Source organism: Chlamydotis macqueenii, chromosome 7 (assembly GCF_036417535.1).
Source record: "Chlamydotis macqueenii isolate bChlMac1 chromosome 7, bChlMac1.mat, whole genome shotgun sequence".
Classification (NCBI taxonomy): domain Eukaryota; kingdom Metazoa; phylum Chordata; class Aves; order Otidiformes; family Otididae; genus Chlamydotis; species Chlamydotis macqueenii.
Genome location: NC_141562.1, coordinates 730839 through 752767, shown reverse-complemented (window position 1 = coordinate 752767; position 21929 = coordinate 730839). Strand labels below are relative to the sequence as shown.

The 21929-nt window shown below is 40.9% G+C and overlaps 1 protein-coding gene across 2 annotated transcripts; it reads left to right on the top strand.

Moving 5' to 3' along the window:
- Positions 1-637: 637 nt before the first annotated feature.
- Positions 638-17657, top strand: MYOZ1 (myozenin 1). 2 transcript variants are annotated; one of them, XM_086752635.1, is made up of 6 exons: positions 638-794; positions 2929-3030; positions 4667-4848; positions 13486-13720; positions 16087-16246; positions 17091-17657. In XM_086752635.1, the coding sequence occupies exons 2-6, from the start codon at positions 2955-2957 to the stop codon at positions 17320-17322; spliced, it is 885 nt and encodes a 294-aa protein (XP_086608761.1). In that variant the 5' UTR covers positions 638-794; positions 2929-2954; the 3' UTR covers positions 17323-17657. The 2 variants fall into 2 exon arrangements, with proteins under 2 accessions (XP_086608761.1, XP_010113750.1); XM_010115448.2 differs by lacking the exon at positions 2929-3030 and having other exon boundaries at positions 639-794.
- The last annotated feature ends 4272 nt before the right edge of the window (positions 17658-21929 follow it).

The window sequence follows — 21929 nt, the reverse complement described above, 5'->3', positions numbered from 1 at the left end:
AACGAGGGAGAATAAGAGCTATGCTACAGAGACATGTGAGGTATATGTAGAATAAGAGCTATGCTACAGGCACAATGTGAGGTTATATGGATGCAAATGAGAGGAAAATGGGAAACTTTAGGCCAGGAGATTGCCATACATGTCCTGACTCCAAGGCTGAGTATTGTCCATAGATGTCTACCTCCTACCCTAGGCACAGGTTACAGCACTCTAATACAGGATTGGCATTTTAGGAATTACGTATGAGAGCCTAGAGGACCCTGGGTTGAATGCTGGAGTGAGGAGGGGGCAGAAGGAGGGTGTAAAACAGAGCAAGACCCAACAGAGCAAGACCCAAGAACAGGATATCAAGAAGGTTTTATGAATTGCATTAAAATGCAGTAGGAGGAAGAAGGGGAATGGCATGTTGATTTGAACAGAGAGGAGGAAGAAGTGAGGCACCTATGGAGTGCCTGGTCTTCCTGGGAACTGAGGCAGTGACTGCAGGAGGCCTGAGGAGCAACCTTTTCCTTTCCCCTCTCCTTGGGGCTGGTGGTGGTGCTATCTGAGACTCTGCCCTCTGGCCGCTGGCTATTAATAACTGCAGGATGCCTGTGCGAGAAGCCTTCAGGAGTCAAATTCACAGCACTCTGCATCAGCACTTTGTGCTGGGCAGAGCTTGCCTGCGCCCAGGCACCCTGGGTGAGCGGGGCGGCTGGACAAGTCCCCCCAGCAGCACCCAGAGACGGGTTGGGAGGAAGCAGCCCGCTGCCGAGCTCTGGGGCAGGTGCGTGAGCTGGCACTGCAAGCCTGAGGTGAGTTGACTGGGCAGCAAAATAGTTCAGAGCAGGTGCTGGAGAGGGTAAAGACTGGTTTGGTTTGCAGCAAAACCAGGGAAATGACTGCTGCAAAGACTGATGCAGAAAAAGACAGAGGAATTACACCAAAGGATAGAGCTCAGGGGAGAAAAGGATAATTGCAGCTTTGCCTTTACCTACAGGATACTGGGGAGGATGGGGACTGAGGCTCCAGCAGCCTTTCCATGGTGGAGTGGCTGAAATAACAGTAGTCCTAGTGTAGCTCTGGACCCTGTCCATAGTGAAAGACTGCTGCCCCTTTCCTTACACTAGACCAATTGCATGCAGCAGGTTTTCCACTCCCCAATAGTGCTGGATAAGTAAAGGAGGACAGCAGAATGGGATGGACTTGCCCTCGCTGCTCCTTGGAAATGGCTGTGCTAGAGGAGCACATTTTCCCACTAGGGCCAGCCCTTTGTGCCTTGTCCCAGGGAGTCCACGTTTGGGGCATATAGATGATTTCCTTGTGTTCTGCCAGCCTCATGACCCTTCAGATGGGCCATAACCTCCCACCCCCCCCCGCCTCCTGGCAGCATTGCCCCTTTTCTGTCAAGCAGGGCCTGCTTCTTTTATATAGCCAAGCAGATGTCCGGCTACTTGAGGAGAATGTGCAGTGCGTGCTTTATAGCTGCACCTGCTCACGCTTGCTTTGGGAATACACCAGGATGGGCTCTTTTATGATGTGAACTACATGGGCAGCATCTCAGTAAAAAGAAAAGCTTGGTAATCTGAAAGAAAAACTAATCCAAGAGAGTATCTGCCAACGTGATTTGAGCTGGTTTGCTGTGGCTGGGCTTCTTTTAGCAGTTATCATCACCTCATCCCATGAAAATCACGTTGCAAAAGGAGCAATAGTGGAATAAAACTGCAAAATACATAAGAGATAAAAATCTCTTGATCACAGTAAGAGCAGTGTACAAACTCCTAGAGCCACCTGTTTGCTTGCTAGTTTCAAAATATAACCCATAGTTCAATGTCTTCAGTTCTGAAATTTTAAGCAACTAAAGTGCAATGAAGCACAAGGACAGAGATCGTTAGTTATTGTCTGCTATTGCTGAAGCCAATGAGTCTCTGCTCATTTTTATTTGTATTGTATTGTATTAGGTGAGGATCTGTGCCCCTATATGCTGTTGTTTGGGCATGGACAGTGCTGAAGTGCTTACATTATGTGTGATTACACCCAAGAAGGACTCTGAGAAGGTGCCTGAAGTGGAATGACTGAGATTTCTTCCAATTTTCCCTGACTTTGTAGTACAGATCTCTTATCCTATCTGGAGACAGAGATGGGGAACACTGTATCAGAAGAAATCTCCCTTTTCCCCTTCTCCCCCCTCCAAAATGATGTGCGATAAGATGAATACATAAGATACAGGTGCAAGTGTCTTCAAACAACTTGGGCAAACAACTTTTCCTTTAACAAGTTTGCCTGTGTCTTCTCTCTCCAGCTCTTCTGTAACAAAAAGTAGCTGTCATAAAAGATAGAATTATTTAGGGTTTTGTGTTGTTTCTTTTTTTTTTTTCAGAACTTGCAGTCTAGTGGTTTTCTAAATACGTATTCTAATAGGACTATTTAAATATCCAAATCAAACTTGCACATTACTCAAAATGCTCCCAAATAACTCATGGACAGACTCAAAATCTTTATACAAAATTATCTATTACCATCTAATGATAACTCCATGGTATTATAATATGGTATAATAGAGCAAGTTTTCAAACTGACATTCTGTTACTGCGGCACAGGATGATAACAGAGTACCACTGTGGCACATGCGGGTGCTGAGAGATTGCCATGTTGCAATTTTATGCCTGTTTTGGATGGCAATGCTATATGGCACCTTGGCAATGCTTCTGCTGTGATGTGCTGCCATATTTTGTGTCATGATGCTAAGTCTCCAGAGAACATCACCATGGCCTGCTGATGATGTTCTGTATAGGATGATACTATTCACTAGCTCCTTCATGTGGAAGGGATAGAAAAGAACCTGTGTGTGAAGTGAAGGCTGTGTGTCTCTTAACTGTAGATGACAACTAAAAGAGAGGCAAGAAAGACCTTTCCAGTGTTTCATTCTCCATTTCCTTGTGTGTTTAGAGCAAAGCAGAGAACTCTTTGTGGGAATGCCCCTTGCAGGGACTCCTGCTCCTGTTAAAAGGAAAAAGTCCACTAAACTCATTGGGAAGCTGACACACGAAGGTAAGATATGCAAAACTGCACACGAGAATTGTTTGGATTTCAACCTGAATTTCAGCCTTTAAAAATTCACACCCTGCCTAACTGAACTCCCAGAGCAAGATATGCAGGAGGCAGAGCCACAAATACTGCTAAAGCTCAGCCTTCAACCAAATCACATTTTCTAATTTACTGTTCGAAAGCATTGCACACACACTCAGGTCAAATGTTGACCTAGATTACAATTTGGAAACCCAAATTCTCCTGTAGCATTGATTTGGATGCATACCAGTGTGAATGGAAGAGAACATGATTATGGGTATCAATATTGCAGTGCCTAGTTATATTGTATGTTGTTCTCTCTCTTATAATCTTTGTCTCTAATTTGTTTTTCCTCTATGTGGGATAATTCATTTGATTCTAGCACTCATTAGTTGAAAAAATCAAAGTGTCTTACGGGGGTAATACAGCAGGAATAATAAAACTTGGGACACTTTTCTTTCTACAGAATACCTGTGTATTGGGTAGGGTGGCTTTCAATTAACTGTGATATCCTTATCTTCTCTTTACTTTTGACAGTATGAGGAAGGTTTTTAGAAGCAGAAAGTTTTTTTTGAAAAGTAGTAATTCAGTGCTGTCCCTTTCTTCAGCCCCAAAAAAGGGCTGTAGAAATTTCTTTGCTAAGGTACAGGTATATTTTTTTGTTTGTCCCTAATCCTTTATTCAGGTAAACAAGTAAGTAAAAATCCAGTTTTCAGTTAAAGGTCATTTCCTCCTGTGCTATAAAATAGTGCTATATAAAACTGGCTTGCTAAATAATAATAATTCCTTCAGACAATGTCTAATAAAATGAACAGGCTTGTACCAATTTTATACTAGTTTAAGGATGGAGATTCATTCTCTGTTGTAAATGAGATGTAGAAGTGGATAAGTGGTCTTAACTTTGCTTAATACAGAAAAAAGAAAACCTAAGAAAAGTTGCTTGTTTCTGAATGAAAAGCTTAAATTGCATTTCTTCAAGATTTTTACACTAAAAGTTTTGAATCCATTGCTTTGATAGAGAATTGGTGGTACCAAACTAAATGGAAAAGGACTTGTCGAGTAAGCAGTGTATTAAGACTTGAAGAGAACTCCAACTAGTTTTCCCTTTAAAAATGCTCCTTAAAACAAAAAATCCCCAAAAGATATATAACATTAAATCTTGTCATGGTTTCAGGCTAATGTTTAAACCAAAGCATGCCAGAGTTGTCTTTATTTATTATACGTCAGCCCAATCCGAAGAGCTGACTGCCGTTCATCTCATTCCAGGGGAGGGGAGGCGAGTGCAGGGCAGTAACCAGACAAGGCAGTGGCGCATTTTGAGGCAGCACTAAGGAACTCTGCTGCACTGTCTTGGGAGCTTCAGATGTGGGACATGCATCAGGCTCCACCCTGACTCACTTCTTTGTGCAGATTTGCTTTGCTTGAAATCCAGAGTAAATTCCACCCATCTATATCCAAAGTATAATCAATGTAAAAATTTGGCGCAGAGGTTATTTCCTAAAAGCTTAATTTAGAAGACAATTTGGCTGCTTTGAAGTCACTACTATGCTGGGAAGCAATGGACAAGAGACTCGGACCAGAGCACTCCCTAAAGCATCCTATTTCATATATTTTGTAGTCATGCCACAAGAGGTGTCCAAGCTGAACCTGGGGAAGAAGATCAGCATCCCCAGAGATGTGATGCTAGAAGAGCTTTCTCTTCTCACTAACAAAGGATCCAAGATGTTCAAACTACGTCAGCTGAGGGTGGAGAAGTTCATTTATGAGAATAACCCCGATGCCTTCACTGACAATTCTGTGGTAGGTTGGAGATAAAAACTAAAAAGCTGCTCCATACACCCAGGGGAAACAGGAAAGGAGTGTGCCCAAGCTCTCTGTCTCTATGTGCATGGGCTGGGGGGGGGGGGGGGGGGGGGGGGGCGGATCTACTGGAAAAGAAGTGCAGGAAAAAGCTAAAATTGTATAAACAAGTTTTATTTCCTTTCAGCAGCAGCATTAGTTTCTTTTGCCAAATACTTGGTATCACACATGCAGAAGCATGAGAAAATTCGGCACTGAGTGACAAGGAAGGACTGCATGTTTGGAAGGTGTGCAGACCTGCACAGAGCAAGACTAATTGTTTTTGTAGGCATTCCGTTTCTTCTTTGCAAGATGGAAATGATCCATCCAAGTCTGACTTCAGCTCCAGTAGGTGCGGTTCTATTTTTACCCCAGGATACACTTCTATGCTTCCTGCTGGGCAGAGTCCTCTGCTCTTTTCTGCAAGAAATACCATAAATGACAATTCAGACAGAAAACTCTAACCTGACACTGCAATATCTTCAGTTTATTTGCTAGAAGCTATGTTTTTCTTCTTGTATTTTCCTATCAGATATGGTGTATAAATTCAGACTTTTTTTTCCTCTTTCCTGTGAGTTAGTACTGTTATTTAATCTTTGAACTTCTCTCAACAGTTAGTTGCCAGTGTAAAGTCTTCTGAAGATACTTAAACTTTTACAAATGAAACTCTCCTTCCACATGATTGTCAGCAGTTCAGTAAAATAAATAGAAAATGTTTCAGGTTCACATGGATTTTGATGCAGCATCTCCTCTTCTGATCTTCTTTAAAATTTATTTAGTGTCATTTTATCTCTTTATGGCATCTATTTTCCAGTCTAAGGAAACTCAGGCAAAATAATAAAAGTCAAGATGAAGAAAATGTTCTGCCAAACAAAAACACTCTATTTTTTAGTCCTCTGATGTTTTCAAAAGCAGCAATAAGTAAATCTTTCTAGTTCACTTCAAAATGACAATTTGGAAAGCAGGATGTGGAAAGATGCCTGAAAAAAAAATAAGTCATTAAAATTACAATAGTAGGTCAGATTACAGCTCAGGGATGACAGACCAGAGATACAGCAAGCATATCTGGTGTTGTTAGACTTTGGGCAGTTTCTTCATCTCTTTGTGCTTTAGGTAGTTCATCTCTTCAGTGAGTTATCTCCTAGAAAGGATGTAAGAATGAATGGTGTGTTGAACTTTGGACTTTTCAGATGAAAATCCTACAGAAATGCAAGCTGTTTTTACAAATACTCAGCAATCTCATGGCTCCTAAAACATATGAGGGCCAAGTTAATCTGTCAGAATCTGTTGCAGTGAGGAGAAAATAGTAAGGTGAGAGAATAAAAAGGCCGAACTCCAAACTTTTAAAAATTTGAGGGTGTCACTTAAGGGTGTCCAATCAGAGAAACACAAAGCGAATGAGTTGTGACAAACTGCCTCAAAACTGGACACACACAGAGTCCCTCCAAGACTGACATTACAAAGGCTGATGACAATTGCTTATTTTTTATTAGCTGTTTTTCCTACTTGTTCATTCATCCACGCCTGACATTCACCCCTTCTGTAATGAATCTCTCCCTCTATTCTGTAAGAACATCCCTGCTCTTGGAGCAGGACTGTAAGATACAGTGCTGCAGAGAAACATATTTGGGGGTTAGATAAGACACTAACATGCCTAGGACTTTCTTCATGGCTTTGCTATATGAGAACAAAGGCATGGTCTCCAAACAGTAGCTGGTACTCTGCTTTAAAATCCTCCATGATTCACTTTCAGGGCTATCTTTTGTCCACATTCATGGTACAGATAATGAATTTCCATTGGTCAGTGTAGGAAGACTTCAGACTGCCCTAGAGCCCTCTCTCAGGGCCAGCTTAGCAGGATCACAAACATGATTGTTACCATTTGCTGGCTGCCCTGCACACTGTGGAAGGACTCTGCCAGGCTGCATCCGCTGCCTCCGTGGATAACTATTCTCATCACCACAGCCAGCATGAATTAGCACCTTTGCTGGCAGTCAGAGCAGTGAGAAGAAAAGCTGAGCAATCGCAGCAATGAAGCCATCCTCTCAGAGCAGTGGTTGCTCTTGGACAGATAAAGGCAACAGATCTCTGGCTTCACTGTTCTCTTCCAAATCATCAGGACAGTGCCTGACCTTAGCATCAAATAACTTCAATCAAAAAGCCCTTTTGATTGCAATATTTTATTAGGTTTCTTTTCCTTTCCTTTCTTGCTCCCAGCTCTGCTTACACGTAGATGCAAAAAAGAAGGCTTAAACAAAAGGGAACTGTGGGAGGAAGATAATGGCAGAGTAAAGAATTCCTACTGCTACCTCCAGTTACTTCCTCCTCCCAGTTAATTTTCTTGTCCTTTGTTCCCCATCCCAAAGAAGTCCTTGTGCTTTAACACTGTGGGACAGTGAAGGGATTTAAAGCTGATGGTGTGTTTTCTGCTTTTAGATAATAGATTTCTTAACTGTCATCGAATATTCTCAGGACACACTTAGCAAAGCAGAGCAAGAAAGGTCTGAGATGGGAGTACAGATTGTTTCTTTCCCCCAAAAAAAAAGTTTAACAAGAAGGTAATGTAATATAAAACACACAAAGGGAAAGGTTATTAAAAATAAATCCAAACCATATAAGGGGTCCCAGAATAGCCTGTGCTGTAGCCATAAACCTTCCACACAAGGGAGAAGATCTCAGCAGTCATGTGTCATTGATCTACCCTCCTGCTTCTCTCCTCCTTCTTCTCCTCCACCCAAACAACCATACTGGACAATCAGATCACTCTCCTTACTTTTAGCGCAGAAAACATATATATTGTGTGTGCATGAACATCAGACAGCTCCATGCAAAAGAGAGAACCTGCCACTCTATCACTGCTGTGGTTCCACCCATCCAGTTAAAGGCAAAGAGTAGCTAAACCCAGAGTCAAAAGGACTGACCATTCCCATAGGAGCACCAGGAAATGCACTACCTACTGTATTGCTATTTTCAATACTGTGACCCTCTTCTCTTGTAAATATACAGTACAAGGGGATGTTTTTAGGGAGGGCTGAGTTTGACACTTTTAGCACATTGATATCTTGCCAAACTGGGAGAGTTCATGTGACATCCTCCCTGTTTGGTGCTGTGCTGAAGAAGCTGGGCTTTGCTGAGCCCTGTCTAGTAAACCAGAAGGATTTCTTTTCCTCACTCCAGGCTGTTCCACCCTGTTGCAGGAACTGTAGTTCTTTCCATGTCTCAAAGGATATTATCAACCTCACTATGGAGCTGCAAGATGCAATTTATTACTGACTAAAGGCTATGATGAAATCCTACCTTGCTATGTGCTCTTTAATTGTAGCGTTAGATCAACTATAGCATGAAGGAAATGACTACGTTTACTTTTTAACAGTGAAATTGAACCATGGAGTAGGTTAAGGAATCACTCAAAATCATAGAGAGAATCTCAGTCTTATCTCTGGGTCTCCTAAATCCCACTTCACTGTTCAGCAATTAATAGAGCAGCAGTACACAGACCTTTTCTCCACTTCACAATGGTAAATTTGTTTGACATCAAATACACGAAGATCATGTGAAGCTATGTTTCTTTATCTTACAGCCCCACTCATTATTGCTCTAAGTCCCCTTAAGGTTCTACTTCTGCTTTGTGAACCTCTGTGTAAGACCTCCTTGCTATCATCAAGTAGAAACTGAAAAAAAAACCTACAGTTATGTTTTTTAAGTGTTGCTGTTATGCTGTTTTACTTCCAGTAAGGATCCTTAAAAAGTCTTAGTGCTAGTTAAAACCTGTGGCCTGAATTGAGTTACATGCAGGAGGCAGTTGATAGAAAGACTTGATTAGTGTCTTTTCTGCCCCCTCCCCCGCCCCCTTTTTGCTTTACCTACCAGATCTGAAATTAAAACCATTAGGAAGGTGGAATAACCAATATCTGAGTGGACAATTACCAGAAGTAGTACATCAAAAGACTCCAGACTCACAAACAAAAAAATCCACCTTGATACTTTCTCAGACTCACCCACAAGTTAAAATAAATGTAGTTTCCACGTCTTGGCAATGCTTATATGAAAACAAGATGAACATGTGTTGGCAAGTAATTTCTGATGGACTTCAGGTCAAGAGGTATCTTCAGATAAGCTAAGCCACCAAATGTGAAACAAAACATAGGAAATGAAAAAGGATTAAAAATTGGATTACTATTCTTCTAGGTAATGGCAGGAGTTACCCCGAATTCCTTTTGCTGCTGAACAAGAACTCAGAGGAGCAAGCAGGTGTTGCAGGAAGAAAATGGAAGTGGTTATGTTACAATGCCAAAAGTGGTGCCTTACAGCAGACACAAGTACAAAAACAACCCGCCTCAGAGATCTTACATGTTAAGTAGCCAGACATGATAGGAAAAGCATGTGAAGGAAAGCGTAAGAACAAAGGAACAGAGATGTTATCATGCAGCTACTTGGTTTAATGCACAAGTGTGCACTGATGACTCTGTTTGCCCCTTAATATACTTAGAAGAATGTCAACCAAGATCACTGGAGGTAGAGTGATAGGGAAAATGTTAGGTAACACATTCTTTGTACGAAGTCTGTTCTGCAGGGAATATTAAACCTCTTGAACAAACATTACAGGTTAACTACAATTTGAGATATGAGACGGTCTCAGGTTATGACTTAAGTGGAGAGAGCCAGCTGAGATGTAACTTTTCTAACAAAATGAGCCTTGCTGTGCTACAGTTGGATTGGTGCAGAAGACCTAGACGTCTCAACTATACCAAAAGCTGTAGAAGAATGAACATGAAATCTGATGCCTTCTCACTCAAGAATTTACTGTTGTGGAAACAGCAGAATGACAGAGAGGAAGAGCCTTTTATTTTCCATAGCAGTTTGCTGGAGCACTGTGAGAAAACTTTGGACTGAAATTCTGAAACCCACAAAGAAAATGTGTCAAGGATTATATAAAATAAATAAATAAGATATAAATAATTTGAGGTAGTATTAGATTAAAGTTCCCATTACTTAGATGGGTAAATTCAGGCATAGAAGTGAGAAATAATTTGCAAGCAAGTCAGAAGTAGACTTGGAAACAGAAAGCAGGAGCACAATCCACTGAACTGTGCCTCTTGGAGGGGGCACGTTTAAAAAAAAAATAGCTTAAGATACTTTAACAGCTGAGGTTACTTTTTATTTTCATCCTTTTCTTTTAAAAGTGAATCATAGGTTTAAGGCTATGCAACTCCAAATTAAGGACAGAGGCATACACTTTGATAAAAACAGCAGGCTGTCTATGAGACTCTCCAAGTGTCTGAATTTTAAATCTCTCATCCCACCATTAAGGAGCATTTGAGTGGCTGCAACTGAGAGGATGCCGTCACAGTAACTTCAGAAGTGTTAGTAACCACATAGGCATCAAACCTTTGGGAAGCTCTTTATCACCGAGGTGGAAATAGAAACACATTTGGTGGCCTCAATCATTCTTCTTTAGGGCACAGCAAGGAGTTGATGGGAAGCACACAGTGTCTCCTCCTGGGGACTGCCTGCAGTGACGTTAGGGCCTTGAGATACTTAGAGATCTCAGCTCCATTAGTTGGATCATCTTTCATTATCTATTTTTCATGAGACACATGCAGTAGCTCTAGAGAATTCAGAATTCATCCATCTAGGCACTCAGCCTGCAGGATCAGACTCTTGCTAGCACTAAGGACTTCAAAGACATGAGCCCAATTTGTTTAGCCACCCAGGGGACTACACATCACATGAACTTGCCACAATTGTTCTCTTGTTAGACTGGATTTAGGGACACCCAGGGACTGGTAACATTCACTACTTCAAGCAATGCACAGACAGGGCAGACCCTACCACGCCGGGACTGTGTGATCTGACCCCAGAGCCAACAGGAGAAGGTTATCAGCCTTCTCAGTTGACACTCCTTGGCTTCTCTCCTGGGACTTCCACCACAGGGTAAATCAATGCTAAACGAGAGGTCAGCTTTGTGATGTGAACATGCATATACATAAAAGCTCCACATCCTGTTAGCGATGGCCTAAGACATGCATTCCCCTCAAGGGAAAGCTGCATTTCACCCTGAACACTCTGACCAGAGGCATGTTGTAAGTAACGAAGACAAAGTTGCACCTACCCAGCTTTGACGACGTCGAGACTCCTGCTTAAGGCTGCTGTTCCTGAGCTCTGCTCTCTTGGAATGAGCTCATTGGAATTCATTGAGGTTCAAGATTTCAGAAAGATGAATTTGGCTTTGCCTCCTGTTATAGGAAAAGAAGATTCTGCTATTAACTTGAGCTAAGACAATCTATTGTGGTGTTCAAAACTAAAGAAAATCATGTTTATATTCTAGCAGGTGAGTACACTGGGGTATTGCATGGAAAATACAATCTGAATGAAGATGTCTGCTGAACATAGGATGTTTTCTCAGCGGGTCCATGAAGAATCATGAACTAGCTTGAGACCAATCAAACTAATTCAATTTGCAGCTAAATAAGATTTAGATGTGGCTTTCCTGAGGTAGACCTTATGTTTTGGAGAAGCTTCACTCCTGCTTAGTGATAATACTGCAATTTAAAATAACAGCAGATTACAATGATGCCCCTTCCTGGTCACATCAAATACCACTGTGCACAAAATCAAACCAGTCCTTTTTACTGTAGCTCATGTTATGCTGATGTTTTGTGATTATTTTTTTTTTCCCCAGGAGAGTGCATGTAAACAACCAGAGGAAAAGAGAAATAAGCGTTTAATTCTCAGGAAGGGCACACAGAATGGGTGAAACTTGAAAGAAAACAGATGCAAATCCTGTTTTGAAATTACTGAGCAAATCGGTAGAAGCATTAACCTTGCATATATATTAAGGTTTTGAGAATAACCTCATTCTGACCCCAAGCCCTCAAAAATAATTTTTTTTTCAGTTTGCCTTTTTACAGCTACATAACTCCCACGCGTAATTGAACAGATTGCCCTGCTAGCTCCTGTGTACAGCCTAATGCTCACAATCGTCTCCCTTCTCAGTGCTTCCTGACATTCAGGGGAACATTATCTCCTCTGTTCCTAAAAAGGGAATTCCCTACAGCTAGGAGAAGGACAGACAGTCCCTAAAGGCCCTGGGGGCACCAGCTCTGCCACTTCAGCCTGCAGCTGGCTGCCTGCCTGGGTTGCAGCCTGGTGACCTGCTGTGAAACCCTGGACACTGTTGCTGGAGACACAGGGAGCAGAGGGTTAGATAATTCTGCCTTGAGCCTTGTGGGGTTTTCACTTCTCATCTATTTTTAGCTGACCGAACAGCTGGCCTTGGAAGCCTGTTTACAGCCTGGAAAGCTTCTTTTTGCTAAACTGTACTAGGTGTAAGAGCCCGGAGAAAGCCTTAACCCTTTGAGAGCCAGCCCTGAGGATGGCACACTTGTCTTTCATTGACTGCCTGAGACGAATTTATACAAGCAGAACTGTGGCATAAGGACCCACATATTCATTCACTTCAGCTGTATTTGTTACATCTTTGCACATCTACAGCCAATCCCCTAGTCCAACAGGAAAGACCATAAGTGATATATAACTCAGGTTATTTGTATTACAGAGCTGTGTGGGCTGTAAATACAAAAGAGATACTTTTTTTTTTTCTATCTGACAGGAGTTCAAGCTTTGATCTCACTTATGACCATAAATTAAAACATTTTTCTGAACATATTGTATCAGTTTCTGTCCACACAAGTATTTATTAAAATTGCCGAGTGCAAAGACAGGACCCTGGGCTGGCACCACAGGGTCTATAAATCCTGCACAGACTGTTTGCTCTTCCACTATGTACTGCAGGGATTCTACCTTCTAGTCTGGACTGGGGAGAGTGGATGGCCTGGATAATAAGAACAACTTGATTTTACTCATGGATCCAGCTTGCTTTCTTGTCTTCTTGCTGGTTAGATTTGAACCATTAATGCACATATTGCTACAAACTCTTCCTTTTTCTCATTTTCCTCTTGTGGTCTCCAGGAAGTCCTTCATCTTTTACCAGGCTGCTATTTCTTCAGTCTTTCTCAATGTGTAAATACCCCTCACCATGCAGACCTTCATATATACAGAAAACAGACATACAGGCTTTTATGTTGTCACAGGTACCCTGTTGTTCTGGTGCCCTGTAACACTCAGCTCCCACACTGTAATCAAGCTGACTTTGCTGGGCTACCTTAACCTTGACATGAAAACACTTCCTATTTCTTATCCAGCTTGCTTTCCCACAGGTTAGCCAATGTATCTCTCTCTGGATCTTCACCTGTGTTGGCAAAAGCTCTATTTCCTTTCCCTTCCTCCTGTATTTCTTACTGATCACTGCTGGGGACAATACACAGGTCCCTCTCTTCTCACCTTGATCATATAAAATGACTATGAGATGTCCATTAAAATGTGTGCTTCCACTGCCCTTGCTGCTGTTCTACAACTGCTCCTATACTGAACATAGAGAATAACTCCCATGAAATTCTGCCACTGGTTTTGTAACTGAGACACAAAACTGGTCAGATCACGGGGTCTCAGGAGTTCACATTCTGGGACTCAGCACTGCAAATGTGAATGGACCATGTCCTGTAACAGGGATTCCTACTCTCTTTTCTCCTGCCCTAGGATCACTTTCAGAAGTACATCCCACCAGGAGGGCATTACGGCGAAGATGCTCATGGCTATGCCCATGGGCGGATGGTAGGAGGAGTGACCGCTGGGCAGCACGGCTCCAGTAAGCAGCAGTATCCTGCTGTTCCTCCTAGGCCTGGAAGCAAAGGAGGCCCCGGGGACAGCGAAGGGGAGCGTGTTGGGGAATCGCCTGGAAGTGGTGGAGAAGGAGCTGATGGTACTGAGAAAGGCAAGTATCTCTCTGCAAGAACAGGAAATAGATAAAGCTACCAGAGCTCGTGCCTCCCTTACTGTTAGCGACAAGTAAATTGATTTGAATAAAACCTGGATTCTTACAAACGAAGTTCCACCGCAAAGTCTAGAAAAGTTGAATTGCCTTTAGCTTGATAGTTTTGTTTGCATGCTTCTGTGTTGATCATAGGCAAGCAGAAAATATTCCTTGGCTAGACCAAAGAAATTATGGGAAACTTAACTACTGAGCTCCTAAGGTTGATACAGCAGTATGCCAGTATGGCACACCCTTTCCTTTCGAGGATTTCACACTGACCGCTACTGGAAATAGTAGTATTAGCTCTTTAGCTCAGTAGTCTGACCTGACACATCAGCCTCGAATTTATCAGCCCTGATTTCAAATCAAAGTTTCCACCTAAATGAACAGCATTTTTTGGATGATCTCCTTCAGAAAGGAATAGCAATATTTCAAAAAGTTATCAGGTAATCACCACTGGTCTACTGAAGCAATATTTTATGAGTAAAAGTGTTTTTCATTACATTTAGTCCTTGCTTAATTTTATCCTCTGTTTAGTTTGGCCAGAAACCTCTAGAATAAAATCCTTTGTATGAAAATCAGCAGGTGAAATTGTTATTTTAACAGTCCCTATGAGATTTTACAACAAAAAGCTAATCTGCTTGGGAACCAGGAACCACTGTCATAAATGACCAAATGAGTGACTTATAAAATCCAAGGTTTTTCATTTTTATTCTGGAAGAATATTCATTTTATATCAAAATCAACTTTTACATTTCTGGGTATCCCTGTGAAAAGGAAATTTGCATAGACTCTCTTCTTATAGGAGATTTTTCTCCATTGTTATCCTATTTCTGTGTGTAGGGAGAAGGAGAATTAATGTAATCCCACAGCTTTTACTTCAGGGATGGATCTCAACTGCTTTTATTTTTCAACATGAGCAATCAATTGACTTCTAAATTACTTCATTTAAGTCCTGCACACAGAAAGAGGGCAGTAGTTGTTTTTAGTTTTTGAATGAAAATGAGATTCTTTTACATGTCTGCAATTCTCTGAAACCAGGAAAGCCCAGGATTTGGCAAGGTTTGAAGAACATAAGCAAAACAAAGAAAGAAGGTCTGATAAAGAAGAAAGTTTCAGATAATAGTGTTTATTCTTTGCCACTTAATTAATAAGAATTTATGTTTCCTACACAAACTGCAGCACCATGAAAGGATCAGAATGTTTAACTCCATTAACCTACTATTCCCATCTGCCCTAATCAAGCTAAGTGCAAGTGATGGCTCAGGAGTTTTAAGGTTTGTGAAGGATGAGGATCATAAAAGTGTGCTACATATCAATACACAACCAATGCTCTTATTAGCAAGGTGGGATTATACAAAATTGGAAGAAAAAAAAAAAAGAAGAAAAAAAAAAAGAGGAACACAGAAAACCCTTGTCTAAGCTTATTTGCTTAATGGAATGGCCAGAAGTTAACTTAAAATTTCTGGCCATCAAGTATCTGACTTAACAGCAAAGTGCAGCTCTGCAACTGACAGGATTTTAACTTCCAGAGAGACACCCCATCACATTTTCAAACTGCTTTTAGCCATGCTGAGGTGTTTGAGCCACACTTGCTTCTGACATCTTGGCTCAGGAGGGGGAAAATACAAACGTGTTCATGTAATCACAAAGAAGACGCCAATTTATAAAAATACTGAGACAAGGGACATGATGGTAATTTTAGAATATTCAAGAACAGACTAAGGAAGACGTTAGTAAAGATCGTTGTGGGTTGCCAAGACCCTGAAGTACAATGGTTAAAGGTTTTTGGTCAGTTAGAGCCAACTTCAAAGTTTGAGCCTACTTTGGAGTTTTCATTCCGGGCTTTGTTTGTTCCATCTGATGATGATGAAGAGGTTTATGTGCAGGGGTTATGTCTGATATGATAAGATAGGGTAGAGAGAAGTAAATTATGAAATTAGGTAGCATTTTGCCTTGGATAAAGCTTCCCTCAAGGTAGCTACAGAGATGATAGGGTAAGGACATTGGTTCTTGAGGGGAGAGGTTTCTATTTGAGTGACCAGAGAGAACAATGAAAGATTAGCTTTTAAATATATGCTCTAATGCAAATTCCTGGATAAGTGGCTCTTAGACTTCGGTACACCTGCTTTTGTGGATAAGGATGGAAGTGGTGTATGACCATCTTTTTAAAGAGAAATCTAACCATAAAATCTCAGACTTGATCTAGGAGTTAGAGAATCTGGAAACCAAGCTAGTGTCTCAACTTCAATAGCAGAATATAGAGAGGCAACGTATTTAGAGTAAGTACCATCTAACTAGAGTGTTTTACCTTCCTCTGTTTACAGATGGAAAGTCAGGAGGGAAAAAAGTCACTGTATTTAAAACTTATATCTCCCCCTGGGAACGAGCAATGGGTATCAGCCCTGAGGACAAAAGTCAGTTCACCATTGACTTACTGTCATATAGTCCCAAAGCTGATTTTCCCCATTACAAGTCTTTTAACCGGTAAGTCTTCTTGGATATTGAATTCAGTTTATTCAGCATGAGAAAACACAATAACCTTGGCCAAAGCCCTCCTGTTTTGTGCAATGTAGGTAAGTTTCAGTTGCATGCCATTTTGCTTACCACAGTCTCCTGTGGATGAAACGTTTGGAGGCCTACAAAGAGAAGATACACTAAGAGCTAGAGATTTTAATTCAGCTTATGGACAGAAAACCTATGCAGCAGGATAAGTGGACTTTAATCCTTTTTCCCTTTCTTTCTCCCCCCATTTGACCAGGGAGATTTAGCTTGCCACTGTTTATTACTGCAGCCATTTAAAGTTCAAGAGTTCAGAAAAAATACTTAAAATCAGAAGCCATATATTTCAAAGTTCTTCAGATAAGAATCGGGATCTTCTTGCTTCTGATAAGAACTAAAGTTTTAAAAATATTTCTAGAGCAGCAACAATTTTCTGATAACCTCTCTATATAATTTTGCCACCCAGTTCCATAGCTTCAGGACATCACTACCCAGGACAAACCCAAAATCCCACTCATTCCTGCAATAACGCAGACTCTGCCTCCTGCATGTACGGGGTACCAAGAGATGCGAAAGGTGTAAAGTTTGAGTGAGATTGATGCAACAGGGGTGAAGGAAGTGCACAGGAAGAGACAGAAAGGGGTTTGTTTTAATTTTTTTTTTCAGTACATAGGCAGTGGATACATATATTTTCTGGGGAAGGATCTGTTGGCCAGTCAACTGCAGCAGTGTTAAAATTCACAATCTTGATAACTTTGATTATTTATTTTCTAAATCCTGTTGTTTACCTATGTTCTGTTTCCTAACGCCATGTATTCCCCTATACCAGGACTGCCATGCCTTATGGGGGTTATGAGAAAGCAGCCAAACGGATGACCTTCAAAGTGCCCCAGTTTGATATCTGCCCTTTGCTTCCAGAATCTCTCATGATATATAATCAAAATTTCAGCAACAGACCCTCCTTCAACAGAACCCCAATACCTTGGATGCCTTCAGGAGACTCCTCTGAGTACCACACTGAGGTCAATGTTCCAAGGAGTGGCGAAACAGAAGAGCTGTAAATCCCCAGTGCCAAGGCCTTCCCTTTCTCTCAGCCCTTTCTATTTGCAAGTTGACCGTAAGGAGCTGAAAAGTGCAACTCTAGTTCTGTCAGCGCTTCCTTTCTTTTGCCCTTAGCCCAGACAAGTTCCTAGCAGGTTCTAAACTTATATTCGCTGTGGTGTTAATCCATACCAGAAACAGCTTGAGCGAAAGGAGCTTTTTATTCACCAGGGCATAAAAGGGCAAAACTAAGAAGTGTTTTTCTGTTTAGCAATGCTAAATGCTGCCTGTCTGCTCCATAATAAATCTGTTTTGTCATATATTAACAAGTAATAAAACACCAAGACAGAAAAAAGTCTTTGTGTCTTCTCCTTAAAAAATGCTGTTGAATCAATTTGGGGATTAGCAATAACAAAAGTTTCAATCTCACAACTAGACTGTTAGCATGGAAAGAAAGATCAAGGACTGATGGGGATGGTCATAAGACAGGTATACATCAAGGTGGCCTGGATGAATACTGCCAAACTGATGGTGAAGAACAATGACCTTCAGAGGAAATGATACAGGTAATCATAACAGCATCAGAGATAAAATAGCAAGTCAGCCTGTCAGTGTAACAGACAGATTAAAGTATTTCCCTGTCACCTAAGATTACTCAATTCTCCAGAGTATAAAATAGGAGATAGCTTAAGCAGGTTTTTTTTTTTTCACACAGAGAGACTAAGGCAGCAGTAGTGTTCCTCAAGGAACAGAGACACACTCAAGTGAGATGACTTGTCCATAGTTACAGAGCAAGAAAGAAAAAGCTTTAATTACAACAGAAACAACTTCACACCTGCCACAGTGCATTGCTTACTCAAATACACCCTATTAAAGTCTACTCCATCTCTTGTAACAGTTTTATCGATGACACACATACAGGAAGAATGGCAGGCGCTGCGGAAAACCAGTAAAGAACTTTATTTTTCTAGATGAAATACCTTCTGTTTCATGAACATTTGCACTCTGACACATAACATACAAGAGTGCTATTTCTCTAGCTTAGTCTGCAGGGAGACTGGTTTGGAATTCTCTGTCCTGGTGCCTTCTTTAGATCACCATTTCCTCTTATAAACAGGGCTAAACAGCTTATTTACAGGGACAGCTTCTATTGAAGCACTTTCAAGTTAGGAGTTTTTCCTCCTTGTCTAGAAATCCCTGCAACCATATATTGGATTTTTATTCTGTTTGGAGAGTTATGAGGTTGGCTTTATCACACTCTTCTAAAAGGTTACTGCCAGGGCTACCCTGAGATCTCATCAGAATTGTGCTAATAATAACAAGCTGCAGAAGTAATGAATGAATACTTTCCAAACTTTTCTTCTGAAATGGCTAAATAACATTTATTTTATGTCCTATAAAATGATTAAGAAGTATCCATAACTCAGTTCTGTGACTAAACTTAAAAACATTAAGGTCGTATTTTGATCTTCTGAAGAACATTTCAACAAAAATGAAAAAGGTTGTCTTTTTTTGACATGTTCCTACAAAGTATTTGAAGTTTGAATTAAAAACAAATCCTCAGAAAAACCTGGTTTGTTTCTTTGGATAAAAATGGATCCAGGAATTAGCTGAAAAGACATTTCCCACACTGATTTTCTTTTCTAATGCCTACATAAATACATGCAAATTTCACCAGTGAAACACATTTAAATGGAAGTTCTCACATTCTACTAAACTATTGGTTTATTCAGTATTTGATCTGTGTCTGGACGTGAGTTTGCTGTGAGTTTTCCAACATTTTAAATCAATCTAGTGTTTTCAACTGCATTGTAATTAAGGGGGAGGGATTTCATTTCCATTTTGAAAACTATTCTAACTATATTACAAGAATCCAGGCCACAAAGAGAATGCCAGAAGTTCGGAAAGACAGAGGAAATTTCAGAGAAAACCAGGTGACACTAAGCAAAATCTTTTCCCACAAAATATACAATTTATTGCCTCCCCTTTTCTGACAGGGATTTTAGACTGAATCACATGATTTTTTAAAGTGAAATACATGCTGCTTTCATGGTAAGCATGTCAGGAGTAGCAGAAACAAGACAGTTTGGTACCTGTATGTCATGGTCTATTTTCAGTAGCAGGTATTCCAGATTATGGGCCAGTTAGACATGTCAAGGTGCAGAGAGGGATGGCTGCTCCGAGGAGGGGTGAGCACAGGCAGTGCCCTCACCAACCAGCACACAAGCCCACCACATCTAAGCATGGCAGGCAGAACTGAGCGCTGGGTGACAGGGTCCATCAATCATCCCAGACATGATGAGGGGATGAATCAGGCACGGGGGCCATCCAGAGAGTCTGGTCAGGAGCAAAAGAAAATAGGGCTGGACACAAGCTATGCTGTGGTCCAAAGTCCATCTAGAAGACAGGCTAGCTAGCTCCAGCACAGGTCTCAGGTCCACCTGGGAGACAAGAGTGCAGGCCAGCACCTCTACAACATAGCTCAGACAAGGACTCAGGCCTAGGACTGAGCTTAAATTAGATTTCTGGCCATACGTGGGGTGAAGGTCCCAGGTGAGGCTGCTCAGGGCAACTAAGGGCTGTTGATGCACACAAAGCAATGATACCAAAATGGCTGGGATTTCCAGTATAATCACAACAATCACTTGAATTCTACTGGAGCATAGAAAAAAAAAGACTAAATAAAATAGGTCGTTAAACATGTAGGGAAAGGTAAGAAATACAGTGCAGAAATAAGCACAGTGCTCTCTGGTGGTGTGGTTTCAAAGTTCTCATGCAGAAGGAAGGCAACATCAGCCAGCCAGTGGGTCAAAGGCCTGGGTATATACACAAAGCTCTTTCTGGTTCATAACGTACTGTTGGACAAGAGTTTGGCCTGTGAGCTCCATTATCCCAAACCCTAAATGGGGATAAAAAGTTGCAATGTGCTTGGAATCAGTATTGTATCACTGCAAATTATTAATAATATTGCTACAATTCACACTTGTAAGCTAAGAGGATCCTTCAGTTTTGGTAAATTTGCTTAATGAGGCATATGGCTTTTCTTTTGCCAGTACACTTCCAATCTCAAATCCAGTCATGCACGATTTATGTGCTTTTGTTTCTAGTACAAAACGAGAAATACAACACTACATGTTGTAGAACAATTCAGACAACTATTGTCTTGCTGTTTACATAGCTTAAGAGACATTATTCAAAGTAACATTAAAAGTGAGAAAAATCAGTAATTCAAATTCTTTCTCAAAAATAATTAATTTCAGTGAGGCTTGCAGCTACTGTAATCAGGGCAGAAGTTTGACCAAAATGATCAAATATTTAAGAGAAAGTAAGTAACTGCTCCTGCTCTTTGTTTTCCTTGGGCTATGATGGAGACGCAGGGGAATCACCTATCTCAGAGAATTATTTATATTGGGAATAAGAGGATTTTATAAGATTTAATTACAGTGGATTTCCTGCACATGCTAGGAGCTACAGAATGGAAACACAGTTATCTGCTTTTAAGCAGGATCATCGTAGTTAGAGATAAAAAAGAACGAACAAATTATTGAGCCCATCCCCTTGTAAAGGCAGGCTACAGTTCCCTCATAGAGGATGTACTGGATTAAGCTTATACTCCATGGAACAGCAGACAGAAATCCATTTAATAGAGAGAGGCTGGCCCATGAAAAACAGATTGGATAAAATTTTGTGACATTCAGATCTTTCATTCAGAACAAAAAGTTCTTATATTTTACTTATTTACAGTGTTATGTTTAGGAATATAATTTTACAGTTTTCAAGTTTTGAAATATTTCTTACCTGTAAGGCAACTTGTGTGGTAAAGAAGCCAAGCCATACTGAAAAAACATAAAAAATAGTGCCCACATTTTAATGTAAAAGGTGTTTAACAAAATCTCAGCAATACTATCCATAAATATGGACTCATATGTTTAAAATCTTGCCTGAAGTTATAGCTGATGGTATAAATATTTGGCAGGTAGTAGCACAGTTGTTATGCTTCTCTGTGTTGCTCAGAAAATCTTCCCTTTGACTTCAATGTATTCCCTAATCAAAGGATTTGCATCTCATAATTGTCTCTCTCATGTGAGCAGCTTGCCATTAGCGATCACGATGATATAATTCATACAACTAACATCTGGGAATTACATTTGATGTTGTTATTGACAGAGCATTTAGAGGAGATGGCTTTGTCATTAGGCTTAGTGATTCTCTGAAATAAAATTTGCAACAGTTTCAGGCTCTTAGGAGAATATGAGCTTTGTCTTGTGTGACTTTTTTTTTTCTAAATTATCCTGTGAATACTTAAAATGTATTCACTTCTCTTACACAAGTTGGCAGCACCAGACAGCCAAGAGCCTGAACATGATCGTTCTGTTATGGAGCAAAGAGGTCTGCATGTGATCATCCCTCCATGGGAAGAGCTGACTTGTGGCGCAAGGCTTAAACATTCACTGCATTGAGTTTTTTTCCTGCCTAGCTTGTCTGCCAGTATATTTTCTCTTCCACAGAAGACTGCCACAAGTGCGATCATCTGGCAAACGCCCCACTTCCAAAGGACTGCCCCTTGGCACAACAAGCTGCTCTTAGCACTCCTCTGGCAACTTATAGGGTCCACCGCTGCCCATCA

What these genes read in the sequence shown, in the direction of transcription:
- MYOZ1 (XM_086752635.1), top strand. Translation starts at nt 2,955, where the DNA reads ATGCCCCTTGCAGGGACTCCTGCTCCTGTTAAAAGGAAAAAGTCCACT. An exon ending in TGGGAAGCTGACACACGAAG is followed by an intron (nt 3,031 to 4,666) that starts GTAAGATATGCA and finishes TATATTTTGTAG; the next exon opens with TCATGCCACAAGAGGTGTCC. An exon ending in AGCTGATGGTACTGAGAAAG is followed by an intron (nt 13,721 to 16,086) that starts GCAAGTATCTCT and finishes CTCTGTTTACAG; the next exon opens with ATGGAAAGTCAGGAGGGAAA.